Consider the following 19,162-nt stretch of genomic DNA (forward strand, 5'->3'; position numbering starts at 1 on the left):
TTCTTGTGCAATCTAAACCCCGTGTTCTGAACCCTTGGGCTGCTGCTAGGAGCTTCTGGAAAAGTTTTACAAGGCTGTGGTTGCATGTGTGGCAAGCACAGGTGTGAGATGTCAGCAGGGCCTTGCTCCTTTATTAATAATCTCTGGTTGAGGTGTTGGCCTGTGGCCCTGGGTCATATCTTCTCTGTGTGCCTCAATCCTTTCTTCTTACATCTCTTATCCCACTGATAACTTAACAAAGGTCCTAATAATCCTATAGATAGCTAAGGGGGAATTTTAAGTCTGAAATTCACTTTCCTTCCTAGTTATCTTCTGCATGGGTTCTCACTCCTTGGATTTCAGCAACTAAGTCACCTCTCTCTTCTGGCATTACTTCCCTTTCTCTGCTTACACATATTCTCAAGGCCCACTAACACTTTAAAACCTTTTAGGACTGCCAGTTACCAATTCTTTACCTAACTGTGTGGCCTACATTTGTTGCCTCTATTCATCACTCCATGCATGCCCTTACCTTTGACAAAAGAAGAGAGTGGCAGTGGCACCTAGGTCAAAATTACAAGGATATACACCCAGAAACATATCCTTTCTTTTTTCCTTCTGTTATTTGGGAAAGATAGGGGAATGCCTTTCTTCCTGGCTAAGCTTCCTCTCATGCCAGGATTATAATGTAACCTCAATTTCTTTTAATTCTTCATATACCCACCCTGGCACTATTCTCATATACCCAGACTGGTACACTAGGTGTACACTAATTTCTAAATAAAGGTGAGATGTCTTAACCTAAGAATGATTTCTTTTGTCTCAGGAATGGGTTGCCAGCACCCCTTTCCTGTCCTGTCTTTTCCTTTCAGATACCAGTCCTTTCCCTAAAAGTGACCCCTCTACTGACCTTTCCCTACTTTACTATGTATTCACCTGAGCACAGATCCCTGAAAGCATGCTTATGTTCAACTTTCATGTTATGGGAAAATTTAAATGCTTTTTCTTTGGCATCTGACTTCTGCCTCACATTTACATTGGTATTATAGATATAGGTTTTTTTGCCAGTCTGTAATAATATTTATATGATTATAAATTATTTATATACTTTGCTGTTGATATATATCTGGGTTATTTAGTTTTGTGCTGTTATGAAGAATGCTGCTAGCTACCTTGTAGTACTTGTGTTCTGGTACACTAGTATATATAGATACATATTAGCACAAGCATTTCCATGGACAGAAATGAAACATACCAAGATATCTTATAAATGATCCATGCAGTAGTTATAAAAACTTAAATATATGAATATGCATGTACAGAGGTAAACATGAATTTATGTATATGTGTTTGTATAACAGTACTCCCATATTTGCTTTAGAGTTGAAGTTGCTTATATTTTTACATAGTCTGGTGAAGGAAAAACATTGTTAAAAATTCATTACCAGTACAAAATACAAAGAGAGGTTGACAGTGATGGAATGCCTGTAGTCCCAGCATTCTGTGAGGCAGAGGAATGAAGAGCATTCCAAGTTTGAGGCCAGACTAGGATTTGATTGTTTCATTGTGAGATCAATTTGTTCTTTCTAGACTTCCCTCTGGTTACTTGCAGAGAATTGCTTAGCTTAATCTTTATATGTATACATATTTGAACACAGTGACAGGATAGGTAGAATTCATTTATATAATAGTTGTATGTTATTGATGGAATTTCAGGGAATATGCATGCTTTTTGAAAAGTATATTACTTTTTTCAAAAGGTCTACATTTTGCACTTTTCAAATTTTTACTCTTCACTGAACACTTGCTTCTAAGAACTTTAGATTATGCAACAAATTTAACAAGAGGCAGACAGCCCCCATGACAGCAAAAAACTGCTGGCCAGAACTGAAGACAAGGTGGTGATCACAGAACTGGGTCTGGGATGACAGCTAAGGCTAGGGCTGTTTCTTGCCCTGTTTCTGCTGAGAGTGACAAAGATGAAAAAAGAAAATTAAACAAGTGTAAGGTTTGAAAACAAAGAGTCCTTAATCTTAAACCAAACAAACCAAAAACCAAACTGGGGAAGAGCTATAATAAATGTCAATTTTTATTAACATAATGATAGAAATTCAGGGCTTCCAATGACTTCAACTAAGATAAATTCAGCACAGTGTGTCCCTTTGTCCATATACCCATTTCCAAAAGACAACTGGGTCAAGAGCCTAAGTAACCTGGATGGTTTTCTGTGAATTGATGTTTGTGGAATCTGAAATAATTAGGTGGTGTACACAACACAAAGTGGACATTGTTTTCTCAGAAAGACCCAAATGGAACAAATACATTTTTCAGGTCAGTTCAAACAGATGCAGAAATAAGCTTATTTAGAAAACACTCTGGCTTCTCACCATGACCACTCAGCTGATCGTGGTAGGTTAAGCAAGACCCAGCCACGTGTTATGGAAACAGAGGACCCAGAGAACAGTGGTGACGCCTTAGAGATTTTGTTAGTCTTGGCTAAATTTATTCCTTCACCTCAAATATTTTTGATGGGAACAAGAATCAAGACTCACTAGAAGGCATAATCTGGTGGGGAAAACAGCTGGAACACTGTGGAAACATTTTCCAGGGTCAAAGTGTGGCTGGGGCCATGCTGTCTCTACGAGTGACCCCTAAGGAATCTCATTGTGTCCTGCTGGGCTGTTTTGGGTTTGTTCTCTCATCTCACAACAGCAGAAGTTCTATGAGTCCCACATTGCCAGGAAATACATATGCTTTGTTTCACAAGGTCAAGATTCAAAGTATATTCAATTTCTTTCACATCTGGATCCTCAAAATGTGGTCTGTTAAGTGTGTCATGGGGGAGAACTTGTGAGACATGCAGACTCTCAGACCTACTTTATAGAATCCCAGAGTTTTGTAGACATGTTGATATCTTAAAACTTCTTTATTTTTTGAGACAATAAAATTACATAATTTCTGCCTTGCCTTTCCTTCTCCCTTCAAGCCCTTACATATACCCCTCCTTGCTCTTTCAAAATTTATAGCCTTTTTCATTGTTGTTATACACATATGCACACGTACACACAAATAAATATGCACACACACACACACACACACACACATATATATATATATATATATTCTTAAATATAACCTTAATCTGCATGATGTTACTTGTACTATGTTGTCAAGACTGACCATTTAGTACTGGATAACCAATTCGTGTGCTCATCCCTAGGAAGACTCTTCTTTCCACTCTTGGTATTTTTAGTTGTCTGTGGTTGTGTAGGGTTGGTTATGTAGGGTTGAAGCCTCTTTGACGAGGGTGAGGACTACACTTCTATGTGAGTATATGGGAAAACATTTATAATGTAGTTAGGGATTATGCTGTTTTAGTAAAGTGGTGGTTATAGGTTATCTTCCAAGATCCATGACTTCATTATCCTTGGGTAGTTGGCTAGGTTTCTAGTACCAGGCATGCTTTCTCTCTTTTTGAGCAGGTCTTAAGTCCAATTGTAGAGCTTTTGGTTACGTGTGCTGCTTCTGCACCCTGATTGTGTAATCCTGGCCATTTTTGTGGTTCATAGGCATCATAGCTGGGCATACTGGATTTTATACTTTACTGTACATCAGAATCATTTGAGACTTTGGGAAAATAAAATCAAGCCAGGTGTGATGGTACACTGGTTATCCCAGCACGCAGGAAGCTGAGATAGGAGAATCAAGAGTTTATGTCCAAATTGGATTAAATAGCAAAGTCCTGTCTAATAATAATAATAATAATAATACCTCAATATTCCAAATCCACAGATGCTTGTCTCAAGGGGAAGACATGTTGACAGGGTTATGTGGAGTACCTGGCATCTAAAGCTTGCCATGACAACTGGTATATACTTTTTCAGGGAGCCAGACATCAGTACTTACTTGCTGAACCCCTCATCCATTTTCCATTCTCCCAATGACATCATTGCCATCATTTATTGTCAACTTCTGATTTTCCTACTTTTAAAATTTCTTCTGTGGCTGGGTGGTGGTGGTGAACACCTTTAATCCCAGCACTTGGGAGGCAGAGACAGTGGTCTTCGAGTCTGCGCCCATCTTGGTCTTCAGAGTGAGTGCCAGGGCAGCCAGGGATACATGAAGAAACCCTATCTCAAAAACATTTTTTTTTCCTGTAAAATAAGTTCAGATCAAGTAACAGGGGATGGGGGGGGGGTGGATTACATATCCCAGGAGTGCAGTGAGAACTTTGGCTTCTTAAAAAACTCAGTTATATCATGTGAAAAAAAAATATCAATCCCAGGTGTGGGATAAGAGGTTGCTTCACAGCAGGTGATTATGATTTGCCTCATGCACTAGCAGGGGCATGATTTTTGCCAGCTGCAGATAGTTTAATTCTAGAGACTCTAGAGAGGGTTTAAATGCAAAGAGCCTGAGAAGGTGTGATGGCTGCTGCCCCTGCTTGTTGCTGTGGCTTCTGCTGTGTTTGTTATTGCTAGATTGCTGATTTGCCAGACTTCTGGATATTCCGAAAACAAAGATTGGACTTGCCTCAAGGAACCCAACGCCCCTAAGGAGCAATGAGTAGCCTATAGTGGTTTGCATCCCCCTTTCCCTCAAACCTTTCTTTCCTACCTAGTGTTGGAGAGTTGGAAGGGATTAGGGTGGAATCCAATAAAATATCTAAAACAAAACAAAACCAAAAAATAACACCAACACAGGAGTGCTGGGAATATGCACCATCAATCACTCCCAGGTATGTTGAAGATAATTTTGCTATATATCTATATGCCACACAAATTTCTCCTCATGCATCCAAGGAGCCCAAACTTTTCCCTGCTTCCTGAGATGACACATCACCTGGAAATAAACTAAAAAACAATCTAAGAGCATTTTTGATAATTCCACTTCCTGTGGCACTCTTTCACAATTTCTCTTCTGATTTTTGTTTCTACTTCTTAATGTACAACCTACCCAAGTAGCATAATTTTTGCTGATGTATGTTTTGTTTTCATTTATGCAGTAAGTTTGTTGTGCTTAACTAAGCAAGTATCCACATAGTTCTCACCCAAGTAACAAAATACAAAACCTCCAGGGTTGAAGAGTACACTCTGTTCACTTCTTCAACTTTCCTCCCTTCCTTTAGAGACCATCTAAATTTTCAAAGTATAGATTTTATAATTTAAAAATACTCTTCATGATTCTATTATTCTGTTGTGGTTTGAATGTGAAGTGTTCCAAGGATTCACGTGTTTGAACAGTTGGTCCTCAGTATTGCTGTTTTGGAAGGCTTGTTGAACCTTTAGGAAGTGGAGCCTTTTTGGAGAAGAGGACCACTAAGGTCAGACTTCAAAGTTTTACCCTCTGGCCCCACTTGCTACTCTCTGCTTCCTGACTATAGTGGAAATCAGAAGGCTTCACACTGCTGTCAGCAGGCTTTTCCCACCAAGACAGACTATACCCAAAAATAAGCCCTCTTTCCCTTAAGTGTTTTGTCAGGTATATGGTCATAGAACAAGGCAAGGAACTTCTACACCTCCCTACATACTCTAAAAAAGACATTCTTTTGATTTGCATAGATTTAACTTTGCCATGTTTTATTTTCTTTACTGTCCAAACATGCTGTATGTAGCTATAACCTGTGCAGTGTGATTACTCTGGATACAACATTTGGAGATTTTTCTAAAACCAGTCTGTTTTAAAACCCGTTGGGCTTTGAGACATGGAACAGTAGAAGGCTGGGTGATTTTCATAACATACCAATTCTGTGCTTAAGACAAAGGTGGGGCACAGTGTGAAGAGGGATATGCATGCTACTTCACTCACTTGCTATGTTCTACTCTCTGAGTCTTTTGTTGGCTTGATCAGTCACAGAGATAACTGTTAATATCATCTATGATGACTGTGGACTTTCAGTTTGTGTCAACTGTTATTATATAGAACTTGAAGCTGTAAAGGCCAATAAAATTACATTGTTGTATTTTTCTTATAAATGAACATTTTCACCATGTGCGGTAGGCTCCAGAAGCCTTCTTTTTATAATCCCAGAGTGCTGTTTTCAACATGCACAGACATCTCTAACAATCACCTGCAAACACTCCATTTTTTTTCTAGCCTTCTGCTTTGTTTTAGATTTCCAGCACAATGTTGATGTGATTTGAGGGTAACAGAACACACTGTGTTCCTGAGATTAAAGGGTAAGCATGTGACATACCTCTGTTAATCATGATGTTGAAGCTTATCAAATTAAGTCAAAATCTTTGGTCCTGAACCTCTGAGTAGTTTCCCCACTTCAGCACAAAAGACAACATGCTTGGAGTGACATTTGAGGACCATGTGACCTGACCCCTCATTGTTTTTGTGACCAACTTTCCCACTATTTTTTCTGTTTAAGGTTCCAGGAACAGCATGCCACCTGCTGTTTCATCAGTGCTTCATCTCTACACTACTGTGTTCTCCCCATAGACACCCCATGGTGAGCTCCCTTACTTCCTTCATGTCTTTGCTTAGAAAGTTACATTCTCATCACGTCCCTAGTGGCAGCCCTGTCTCTCTTCTTAATACTTCTAGTTATTCAGACCAATTCTCACCGGAAAAGGATGTTAGCAAAACTAGTATGGTCTCAAGCAATGCCCTGCCTCATGTACCTAACTGAAATGGCATCTTGTAGTCCTCTTCTTGATCTGTATGATGCAGATAAATCTCTCCTTCCTTATGGACTTTGCTGAGCCTGCTTCTAAGAACACTCTAGATCTCCCTGTGGCCTTACAGGCTTCTGCTACTTAGCATCATTGTTGATTCATTTCTCTCAGATTTCATGGTGATAGGGCATCCCATGTTCTCATCTATACTTACTTCCTTGGTGAATTTTCCTCTGCCATGGCTTAAAATTTCTTCCACTGATACTTATTGCTTCATTACCAATCCAGACCAATCTGCTGAGACTGGAACCTGGATGTTTACCTCTTTGTTGATACCCCTACTGGGCAGCTATATAAGACAGAATTCTGCTTTTGTCTTCTTTTCACCTATATGCCCAAATCCCTGCTTCTAATACAGCTGATAATGAGCCTTACCAGCAGTGGTTCAGCTGCAAACTACTGGAGTCAACCCTTGAGTTCTCTTGTCCATCGTCTGTGAATCAGGGCTAATATGCTATTAAAGTTTTACATCCAAAACATATCCAGAACCAAGCTCTCTTCAAGCACTGGCGACTTGGAAAGACTTTGAACAATATCCACTAATGTTGAATATTCACATGTGTTGTGACTAAGCAATGACACCACACTTTATATACTTCTTCGTAGTAGCCCAAACTGGAAATCTCCAAATGTGCATCAATAGTAAAATAGATGATTAAATGATAGCCTACCCACAAAAGGCAATACTATTTAGCAATGAGAACAAGCAAAAGATTGTCATATGCAATAACAGATGAAATCTCTGAACTATCACCCCAGTGGTGGATGGAACAGAACACAGTGGAGTACATAGGGTATATGGTTCCATTACATAGTTAAACAACAATGACAGTAGCAAGAACAGGTAGCCCAGATGAACAGTAGGTGCTAGAAGTGAGAAGAGTGGGTGCTTTTGGAGGAACCAAGTACCTGGGAGAGACCAGCAGGGCTCTGTGGGTGCAGATAATAGCAATTCTTCAGCTGGACTCTAGAAGAATCCTTTGGCAGGATTCTTTGAACTATATGCTTATGGTGTGCCTACTCAGCAGTCTGTTGAGTCTCAACCACTTTTACCACCTGCATACATCTAGTTTAACTTGCCACTCTCCCTGTATTACCCTGCTCCCAAATGGCTTGAAATGGGCTCTTTTAATGTTACTACCAGATTTTATTATCTATGGTTTACAACTTTGCAAAAGCTGTCCATGTTCTTAAGCATATAATCCTGGATTCACGGAGCTGGAGAAACGACTCAGTAGTTAGAACACTTGTTGCTCTTGCAGAGACCTGGGTTTTGCTCCTAGCATCCAAATGGCAGCTCACAGCTGTCTGTAACTTCAGTTCCAGATGATCTTCTGGCTCCTGAGATCACCAGACATGCAAGTGGTGTGCAAAAACATGCAGGCAAAACACTCATACATATAAAATAAATAATAAATAGCACTTTAAAATTCTAATCCCAGCATTTGGGTGGCAGAGGCAAGTGGAGCTCCGAGTTTAAGGTTGGCCTGGTTAAACAACCAGGTTCCAGGACAGCAGGAGTACACAGTGAGACCCTGTTTCAAACCAATCAATCATCAATCTTGAATCTTGAATTCTTATAGTATTCCACTGGCAGGCTTCAGCCACATGATTCCTCACTGCCTTTTAATGTGCTGGTCATTCCCAGGCAGTGCTTGTGGCTTGCTCTTCTCTTGACTTCAGATCTTTCACCAGCAGACTTCTCACACTGCTTTTGTCACTGTCTTTCACTAGATTGTCCTGTCCACATGACTAGAGTTGCATCTATTATAACATGCATCTCCAGCACTCTTGCCTTTAATTAGTCTACTTTTCTGTTATCATTGTTTAACATTTGGTGAGAGTTTCTGTAGTAACCCCTATAATATTATCTATATAGAACCTAGAACCTAAAGGGTTTTTTTCCACTTCATACTGAACTACTGTGGACACTAAATTTAGTTACAAGTGCCCTTCAAAAAGAAAACAAAACAGAGGGTGATGTGAGGATAGAGCAAAGCTCAAAATGGTGTGTTTATAAGTCACTGAACAGAAGGATATTCAGCAACCACCAGAAGCCCCAGGAAAGACATGAGGCACATCTCCCTCACAGCATCCAACAAGAACCAACTTACCACATCTTGACTTAAGGATTTTGGCTTTTATAACTAAGAACACATTTCTGTTATCTGAAGCCATTAATTGTGCAATTTGTTAGAGCAGCCATAAGGGACTAATGCATATAATCATATAATTTAGTTACTATTTGTTTTTTAGATCCTCTTTAAACTTCATGAAGGCACACATTATTTTGTTCATGCTGTATCTCAAATGATGTGCAACAGGCAATCAAACAAAAAATATTGATTTTGTGTATGAAATTTAGTAAATATTATTGAAAATATTCTTGAGAGTTGGTTGAATAAACTATGATAGACCATACTCTGGGGAACTTCTCAACAATGGAAGGAATATACTACTGGTATCTACACAGACAAGGACAGATCTTAAATATTAAATACATTTTGTTGAGTGAAAGAAGGTACATTTAACAATGATTCCATCATATGAATTTTTTAAAAGGTACATTAAGATATCAAGAGAAAAAGCAGATCAGTGGTTGCTCAGGTACCAGATCAGGAAGAGTGATACAAGGGGCTGAGAAGGGTAAAATATCCCATTTCTCAATTGTGGCAGAGGTCACATGGAGATTCACATTTACCAAAACTCATCAGATATTCCCTTAAAATGGATATATATTATTTAAAAGATCTGATAGAATAAAGCAATTACAAATTTAGGAAAATGCAATAATTATCTAAAGCAAATACTATTGACCCTAGAATAACCCTAAAATGTTATTTTGAGGTCCAAAACTATGCGTTAAGAACATACAGCATAAGGAAAAGATGTAAAACCAAGACAGCAGATAGTTGCTGACTATAGGGAACTTTATACAAGACAACACTGATAACTGAATTCATACTGTACACCTTGAAGACACTCCTCCATTGCTGCAGAGGCCCTAGGACAAACAGCAGCAACCCCAGTCATGCAAAACCTCTGCTGGATTGATGGGAGATGTCCTAAGAGATACAGAGAGTTGTTCATTATCCCACTACCTCACTCCCACTCTTTTCTTCTCTACTGCCTTTTCTTCAAAATGGGCTTACTTCAGATCACTGCACTTATAAATGCTGGTTCAAGTATTTAAAACTTTTGCTGAATATGATCAGAGATCAAGCCTTTTTTTTGTTGTTTTCTTATTTTTTTTTATTTTTTTTTAAGTTAATCATTTATGGTCTCAGAAACATTGTTGGCAGCTTTCAAGTAAGAGATGTTTACCAAGGAAGGAAAATTCCAGACCAGTTTTGACATGAATATTGCAAAACTTAAGACCCAGCAATATATAACATATCATAACTGAGGTCAGAATCCAGGGGTAGACAGGCTGGGGCATATATATGCTGGGCATGGCTTATGAGCTTCAGTTTTGGTGATAGCAGCCTGAGGGCAACCGGAAGGGAATCATCAGGACTCTCACTCAGGTGTAACAGAATGGCTATAGACCCTGGGAAGACAACACACACTGCGCCTGAGAGAACATTTTTATATTTAGGATGACTGCTGTTGGGTACAGTCTCCCTTTCCTTTCTTCCCAAAGGGAGCATAAACTTGGGTAGGCATTTTCTTCAGCTGCACAGCTCTAAAAGTGCAGATGGCAGAAGGCTGGCTGTCAATTGCTATTGTAGCAGTTGCAGGTTTATTCCTTAGTTCCTGAGAGGTAACTACATATACAGCTGCAGCTAAAGTGAGATCAAGGTCAGACTAAGACAGATGGTAAAAGATGCGATGAGCTATTTTTAGATTCAGGCAGTTTATTACTTACATCAATAACAAAAGAGAGTAAGCCAAAGGTGCCAGCTTCTTGGGTCTTTCCCCCACATATGCAAAAGGAAAACAGTTCATCAAAACAGCAGGACAACAACAATTGTGAGATACTGTTTCACTGAGAAACAAAGTCTAGGCCTCATAGTATGTATTTTTATATTTTACATGCCAATGTATTCTGAGCACATTGGAAGCCTCCCAAGAGGAAAGAATATGAGTGGGAGATGGCTTCAGATAGCTTCCCATACTCTTATGCTTTGGGAGAATCAGAAGGCATCCTACCAAATCTAAGATTAGCAACAGATTAACACTTGCCTGAAAAACCTACTAGTAGGCAGAGCCACTCTCCTATAGCACCCACATACTGCTACAACAACTGAGGGTAGTTTAACATTTAAAAAAATAAAATGTGCCCAGGAAATGAAGGCATCAAAAGCAAGATTTCAAAGCCAGCATGGACTATATAGTATGACTCTGTCTTTGAAAAGAAAAAGAAATGCATTACCATTTCAGTAAATGCAGAAAAAGAATTTTGAAAAATTTAACACCTGTTTGTAGGTTTTAGCAAAGTAAGAAAGAACTTCCTTAACTGATATAGAATATTGAACATATAATTCTTATTAAAATTTTAGAGCATTTCCCCCAAGACTGTGAAAGAAACAAGAATGTCTTCTACAACTACTTCTAGTTAACTAGAAATCCTAGCAAGAGTAATACAGCAAGAGAAAGAAATAAAGCAATATAGCATCTATATATCCTAAATCAGCTGCCTACATACTTCCAGTATTTAAAACAAAGCTGAGATGGATGATTGATAATTTCATGCAATGCAACCAGGAAGTCTTGAGGTTTCAAAGCTTGTTTGCTTTCCAAGGCCACATTAGAAATGAAAACAGAGATTGATATATTTCCCTTCCTTCCTCCTTTCCTTCCTTCCTTCCTTTTCTTTCTTTCTACTGATTTGATTTATTTATTTTATGTGTATGAGTGTTTTGCATACATGTATGTCTTAGCACCACATGAGCGCCTGGGGCTTGCAGAAGTCAGAAGAAGGTGTCAGATCCCTTGGGACTAAAGTTTCAGATGGTTGTGAGCCATCAAGTAAGAGCCTGGAATTAGGTTTCAACTCTATGCCATAGAGTCTCTGCAAGATAACTAAGTGCTTTTAACTAGTGAGCCAGCTCTTCAGCTCTGACTATATTTTCATTAATTCACATAAACAGGTGATTTTGTGGTACCTTTAATGGTTGACCTAGTGGCAATATGAAAGATACCAAGGCCATCCTAATACCTTTTTTTATCATTTCCCTTCAGGAAATATTTAACGGTTCTTGTTTGTTTTGTTTCTTTGATGGTGGTTTAGCTTGCTGAGATGGAATTATCTTCAAAGACTTAATTATATGAGATAAATCATGTCTTAAATTTCTAATAGCAAAGCTCAGGACACAGGCACTTATGCATAAGCAGAGGGTAAACAATACCAAAGTTTTATAACCTAATATATTAAAAATGCAAGCAATTAATTATAAAGATATCTAAGAATCTCATTCAGTTTATCCAAGTGGAAATGATAGTAAAGGCTTTATCAAATATGATTACACATCTAAAAGAGCAAAATATTCTATATAAGATTTATAAGACATAAGCAAATGATTAAATATATATTCAACACAGACAGATATACACGTAAGATGAGAGCAAATAACCATTTAAATTGATATTAATAATAAAATTGAAGGCATTAATAACAAAACCCTTAGCATTTTATTTTTGTGAACAAAATGTCTCAATCATAATTTCAAACGCTTTAATTTAAAGTTAAATCAAAGCCACATCTTTTTTAGTTGTTTTTATTTTATTGTGTGGGTTCTGATCCCAGAGCCCTGTGCATAGTAGGTTAAGTGCTGCACCTTGGCCAACAGCTTCAATTAAGATAGTTTACCATCAGACTGTCCACAGTTACCTGTACACTATCAGCTCAATTAAGGCTCAAAGTAGTTTCCTAGACAGCCAAAATACATAGACTAAACAGGCTTTTTCAGTTAAATGATTCAGTAAATCCTAAAACTGAGAAACCAAGTGAAACTTTGCTGAGATTTGAGTTTAAAAACAAAGCAGAACAGTGAGAAAAGCTGAGTCAGTGCTGTAAGAGACGGGCACAGCGATTATGCAGTAAATGCTATAAGACAGGCATCACAATGGTTATGCAACCCATCTGTTTATCTTACTGCTTAACAGTTTTTTAGGTTTCAGAAATACTTTTGAATTTATTATTCAACAAGTAGAACATACTACACAGAATATTTCAAATAAAATATTCTACCCAGCAATGTATTACATGTGGTGCGGTGTCTTACCAAGTCTTTTCTTCCTGGCCTTCAGCTGAGAAAGGTGTAGGGAGAATACAATTAAACCATTTCTCAAGGACACATTTTCCACTTAGTTACAAGGTTTGGTTTCTGACTTATTCAAAACATCCTGGTCCACAAATGGAATTTCAGAGAGGGAATTATGTTGGGCTACAGAAATACAGGGTGAAACTGCATCCTCAATGCAAGCCCTACATGAAACTAATGAGTGGTCTAACTGCAAACAAATGAATGAAAAAAAATGTGTAGGAAATTTTGCTTTGTTTTTATTTTTTTTCTCTCTTCCCTTTCAGATTCATTCATCATCCTAAGATTGCCTTCCCAACTTTTTTTTAGGGAGAAATCACTTCATTATTATTTGTTCGTTTAGTATTTAACAAAGTTACAAAACTCCCACAGTAGAGTCAAAGCTAATATGAAGTGTATGAATGAAAATAATAAAGATGTAAGCTCTGATCAATGTACTCTTCTCTGGGAATAAATTCTCTATTGGTGGAGATGGAAAAGCCTCTCTTAGAGTGTTCACACAGGATGTGACATGTTTGCTTTGAGAAATAGAACACTTTCTCCATGTTAACATGTGAAGGTCAAATGCTTTCTTTCTGAGTTTTAACTGTCTTATGATCTTTATTCTCATACCAATCATGGCACCACACATTGTAGGCATCATGTCTTGTTTCCGATACTTTATATATGGTCACCCGAGGAAAAGTACATCAATAGAGATATTAAAATCTCTTGAAAATGCCATTTTTCTACACACATACAAACCAAAGTTCAACCTGGAACTTAGTGACTTTATGTTGAGTCAAAGTTTGAAAGAATTTTAATTCACATATAAGCTAAAAGGATATTCTGCAAATAATTCTAAAGGCTACATGNACTCAGAGTACATCTGCCTTTTAAACTATGAAAGTATAGGATGAATCTGACTTCTCTGTCCATAACACAGACCAGTGGTAAGTAAGGATGCAAAATGTCTGCATCTCCTATAATAAGCAACACTCATGACAGAGAGATGCAAAGGTTAACCGAGTTAACTTCAGCTTATTCTCCCTTACAATTGAATAGAAATGTTGACTAAGAGTGGTAAGTAAACATATTTTCCATTAGTTTATACATTTTGATGATTAGATAAACTAAGATTTTATTATTAAAATAAAAGGTTTATTTGAAAATCTTAACTTTACTATTTATCTTTACACTTAGTGACTGTACAAGTATAGATGTTACCAGTTCTCTAACATTAAAAGGTTCACTCACTAAAGCAAAAGGATGGCTCTTCTTCCCACTCTAAACTGCTGTCTACCATGAAGAAATCTCACTGTACTTGCATGGAGGCTCTGGAGCATTTGACAAAGTGGTATTTGGGACAATAGAAAAGAATCATTACATTTTTTTCTCTTCCCAATTACAAAACTGAAGATAAGAATGATAGTTCTAATATACAAGGAAAGCCTAAACATTGGAAAAAGAAGAGAATATGACAAAATGCTTCAAAATACATGCCTGAGGTGGATGGAGATAACGTGTATGTTCATGTGTGGCGGGTTCTAGATAAAACCTCCAGTCTTTAATCTTCAGATTCATATCTGGAAATAAAATTGAGAGCATAATGTCATGATCCTTTTTGTTCTTGCTACTGCCGTAAGTGAAGTCCCTCTAGTAGCTATCCCAGGAGTGTCATTACTGCTCATTTTACAGCCCTATTGCAGTAGAAGTTAGTTATACTCAAGGCTAGTGCTATGATGGTGACTTGGAGTCTACATCAGATCACCTAAGATGTCTTCAGATTCTAGGCCTGCATTTAAAAGTTAGACCCTTGATATCTTAGTACAATTACTACAACAATCCTAAAATCAACAAGAACAGCTAACATATCTATGAGTTAAGGGTTAGCAAACCTCCTCCCAAGACAATTCTAATCTCGAATTTACTTTATAGATGTCTTTCCTGAGAACAAATGCAAAGTGTCAGCTTCAGCTGGGTATGCAAAGCCACTGATGACAAAATGACCCCAACTAGCAAAGGACATCAGTGCCAGAACACTACGAAGCACACATACCTAGTATGGCCTTGCTAGCTGCTGTCTCTATGCCTTTGCTTGCAACTGAGTACAGTGTGGTGAGGGAAAGGGTCTAGCTGAGCCTAAGAGCAACTCTAAGAGTGGACTAAACAATGGGCCAACTGGGCCTGACTGGTTGACACCAGCAGGCAAGGGGGAGAGGAACCCCAAGTCAGGATCAGTCAGCTTACTTTGCCAGTCTTTTCCGTAGGTCTTTGATTTGATCATTCTTTTTGGTGAGAATCTCTTTCATGTTTCGATAAGCTGCTGTTTGTTGAAATTTCTTCTCTAACTCCTGTTTTATGAAAAATGTTGTCAGCCCATTACCAAGGAACGTTAAGGAAAGAATAACAAATGCGCTGCCGGGCATGGTGGCGCACGCCTTTAATCCCAGAACTTGGGAGGCAGAGGCAGGCGGATTTCTGAATTCAAGGCCAGACTGGTCTACAGAGTGAGTTCCAGGATACCCAGGACTACACAGAGAAACCCTGTCTTGAAAAACAAAACAAAACAAAACAAACAAAAACAAAACAAAACAAAAAGAATAATAAATGTGATAAAAATGCATGTTGTTTGCTAATCTTCTAATTTCTTTAAAAACATACTTGAAAGGAGAAGCTAATAAAATAGTACTTTTTTCCAAAGTAACACCATGTTAGCAAGTAACTTAATCACACTGTGCCCTAGATATGGGAACCTGTTCAACATATAAACTAACTTTTAAGTAAAATATGTACAATATTTTTCTAAACCCCCAAGTTTTAAATCCCAAGGAGGAGGGTTTTTGAGTGTGAATTTATATAAACATCATTCACGCAGGGAATTGGAAATATAGGTAGTTTTGAGACATGTGACATGCGTGCTGAAAGCCAAATGCAAATCCTCTGCAAGAGTCTTAACTACTAAGCATCTTCCTAGCCCTTAATTTAAGGGTTTTAGTTCCTAGGACTGTAGCACAGCTAGCAGGACATTTGCCTAATACGTAGGAGCCATAAGTTCCATACCTAGTACCCAATCCTTTTTCAAAAAGAATTATGATTGAAAAAATAGATTTACTTATTTACTTTATGCATACGAATGTTTTACATAACATGTACTTATGTATGTATAACATATGAATGTCTGGTGCCCATCAAGGTCAGAAGAGGGCACTGGATCCCCTGAAACTGGAGTTACAGATGGTTAAGAGCCACCCTCCAGCCCTGCATCCATATTCTTAAATATGTAATTCCTAAAGTGAAAAATTTACTATTTCCCATATACAGTATTTTAAAAAAGGTTTCAAAATCTTACAACAACAACAAAAGCCATCCAGGTTTCTCTCAGGCTATAGAAGAACCAGCAGACAGACAGCAAAGTAAGGGTGTAGGCAGCATGTGGAGGAGGGAGGGAGCAGTTTGTTTATTATCACGAAGATAGAAGAAGGTAAGTGCCAAGAAATGATAACTCTTCAGAACATACATTGGCTAAAATTCAGAATAAAATGAACTGCCCCTGACACTGTGTACCACTTATCTAGTCACATCTGTGCCTCTCTACTGTTCTTATTAGATAACAGCCATGAACAGGCAAAGCTCTTCCGTCTGACCTTTTCAGCCATGCTCAGCTGCTCCTGTACTCTGAGGAGGTCGTGTTTGGCTGCTGCTAGGTTCTCCTCCAAAGATTTTTGGTTTTCTGTCTTGTCATTAAGTGTCTTCTGAAATTCACTCCGAAGAGTTGCAACTGTGTTTTCCAAGTCATCCAAGTCTTGGGCCTTTAGAAAATCCTATGAAAAACAAATACATGAGTATAATTTCCCTTGATATACTAAATAACAGCAGTTTTAAAATAGTGACCCAACATCCAAGGAGAGAAAGAGTAATGCTTGTATGTGCACACAGCTTTTCTCACCAGTCTGGGTAAGTGCCAGCCCCAGCAGGGTTGCCAGCAGGCTCAATCCAGCCTCCACCTTGGTGTACACAGGGCATATACTCAATAGTCACTGTATTCCAAACATAGGAAATAGGATTTTTGAACTGCTAGAATTTTAGTCAAAAAGGAAAAAAAGAAATGAGATCTCAATTTGACAGTTGTGTGTACCAGGAAAGGAATTGGCAAGTCATACGGAGAAGGGTATTGGGGGCATAGTTTCTTGTAAATCAAGCTGGCCTCAGACTTGCTTTGTAGCCAAAGATGATCTTAGACATCCATCCTCCTGCTTTCACCCTCCCCAGTGCTGGGATTATAGGCATGTACCAACATGTACCAACATGCCTAGTTTATGTGGTACTAGGGATCAAATTCAGGGCTTTGTGCTAAGCAAGCATTTAATTAACTGAGCTATATCCTAGCCCCCTGACAAGTCATTCTGAAAAGCCAAAAAACAAACAAATAAAACAAACCTTTCTTGTCCTCCATTCCAACCTCTCTAGACTATTATTTGTCCTGTAGCAGCCTGCTTGCAGGTGCTTCCCACCACACCTCCATCTCTTGGGTGCCTTCTGGTGTGGACCCCAGTTCCTCTAGCTCTTTCATGCTGCCTTTTCTTAGCCTTTCCTCTCAGGTCATTTCCATTTCTTTACATTACTCTCAACCTACAGAAGAACTCTCTACTAGGGACTCCACTTGTCTAGGACCCAGAGTGGGCAACAGCAACTAAGAATGGAACACCTACCCACAGAGACATGACCAGACACCTCACTAAAAACATACTTGAAACATCTTAATTCCAGATGCTTTAATCTCAGCACAAAAATACAAACATGAACAGCCAATACAATATTCCTCCCCTGGAAGCCAGTAACTTCATGGTAATAGGACCCGAGCAATGCAATCTAGCTGAAGCACAAGACAAGGACTTCAAAATAGCAATTATGAATCTGTTCAAGAACCTTAAAGAGGATATAAACAAATGTCTTAATGAAGACAGTAAAAATAGAAATGGTTGAATGAAATAAGGAAAACATTTCAAGACATGAAAGTAGAAATAGAATCACTAAAGAAAATTTAAACTGAAAATTCTCAGATTACAAAACATGGAAGAGAGAATTTCAGGTCTTTAAGTCAAGATAGAAGAAATGAATAGCTCAGTCAAAGAAAATATTAAATCTTAAAAAATGCATGCACAAAATATCCATGAAATCTGGGACACCATGAAAAAAACAAACAAACCTGGAGCTAAAGGGATGGCTCAGCAATTAAAAGTACTGGCTGCTCATCCAGAGATCCTGAGTTCAATTGTTCAGTTTCCAGCAACCACATAGTGGTTTACAACCATCTACAATAGAATATAATGCCCTCTTCAGTCATGCAATCATAAATGTAAATATGCATAAATATATAAATAAAAGAAAACACCAAACCTGCAATAGGGATAGAGGAAAAAGAAGAAACTCAGATCAAAGTCACAGAAACTATTTTTAACAAAATCATGGATGAAAAATTTTCCAATCTAAAGAAGAAAGTGCCTATCAAGACACAAGAAGCATACAGAACACAAAATACATAGGGCCAGAAAAGAAATGTCCCACAACACATAACAATCAAAACACTAAATATACAGAACAAAGAAAGGATATTAAAATTTGCAAGGGAAAAAGACCAACTCACATATAAAGGCAAGGCCATTTGAATAACACCTGAGTTTTCAATGGAGACTCTGAAAACCAGAAGGGCCTGGACAGATGTTCTACAAACTCTGAAAGACCACAGATGCCAGTCCAAACTACTATACCCAGCAAAAATTATCAACCATAATTGGTAGAGGAAAAGCAAAACATTCTACAATAAAACCAAATTTAAACAATCCACCAATCCCACACACTACAAAGAAAACTTGAACCTGGAGAAGTTAACTACATCCCAAAAAGGGGCATAAATAACCCCAGAACAGTAAATCAAAAAGGAGGGATACCCATATCACAACAATAAAATCTTAGGAATCAATAAATACTGTTCATTAATAACTCAGTATTAATGGTCTCAATTTCCCAATAAAAAGACATAGACTAGCCAGGTAGTGGTGGCCTGTGCCTTAATCCCAGCACATGAGAGGCAGAGGCAGGTAGATCTCTGTGAGCTTGAGGCCAGACTGGTCTACAGAGCAATTTTCAAGATGTGATATGGGTTTCCTTCCTTTTTGATTTACTGTTCTGGGGTTATTTATTTATGCCCCTTTTTGGGGTGTAGTTAACTTCTCCAGGTTCAAGTTTTCAAGA

The 19,162-nt window shown here is 38.2% G+C and overlaps 2 protein-coding genes across 2 annotated transcripts in view; one reads left to right on the forward strand and one right to left on the reverse strand.

Moving 5' to 3' along the window:
- The window catches only part of Ccr9 (C-C motif chemokine receptor 9), a 97,651-nt gene that overhangs the window by 6,202 nt on the left and 72,287 nt on the right, over positions 1-19,162 (forward strand). The window lies entirely within an intron of this gene.
- The window catches only part of Lztfl1 (leucine zipper transcription factor like 1), a 25,745-nt gene continuing 18,616 nt past the window's right edge, over positions 12,034-19,162 (reverse strand). Inside the window, exons 8-10 of the mRNA XM_021206306.2 lie at positions 16,555-16,731; positions 15,158-15,261; positions 12,034-14,493 (exon numbers count right to left, since the gene is read on the reverse strand). Coding sequence (XP_021061965.1) covers positions 14,475-14,493; positions 15,158-15,261; positions 16,555-16,731 — 300 coding nt within the window. The 3' untranslated portion in view covers positions 12,034-14,474. The remainder of the gene's footprint in view (positions 14,494-15,157; positions 15,262-16,554; positions 16,732-19,162) is intronic.

This window comes from Mus pahari, chromosome 10 (genome assembly GCF_900095145.1).
Source record: "Mus pahari chromosome 10, PAHARI_EIJ_v1.1, whole genome shotgun sequence".
Lineage (NCBI taxonomy): Eukaryota > Metazoa > Chordata > Mammalia > Rodentia > Muridae > Mus > Mus pahari.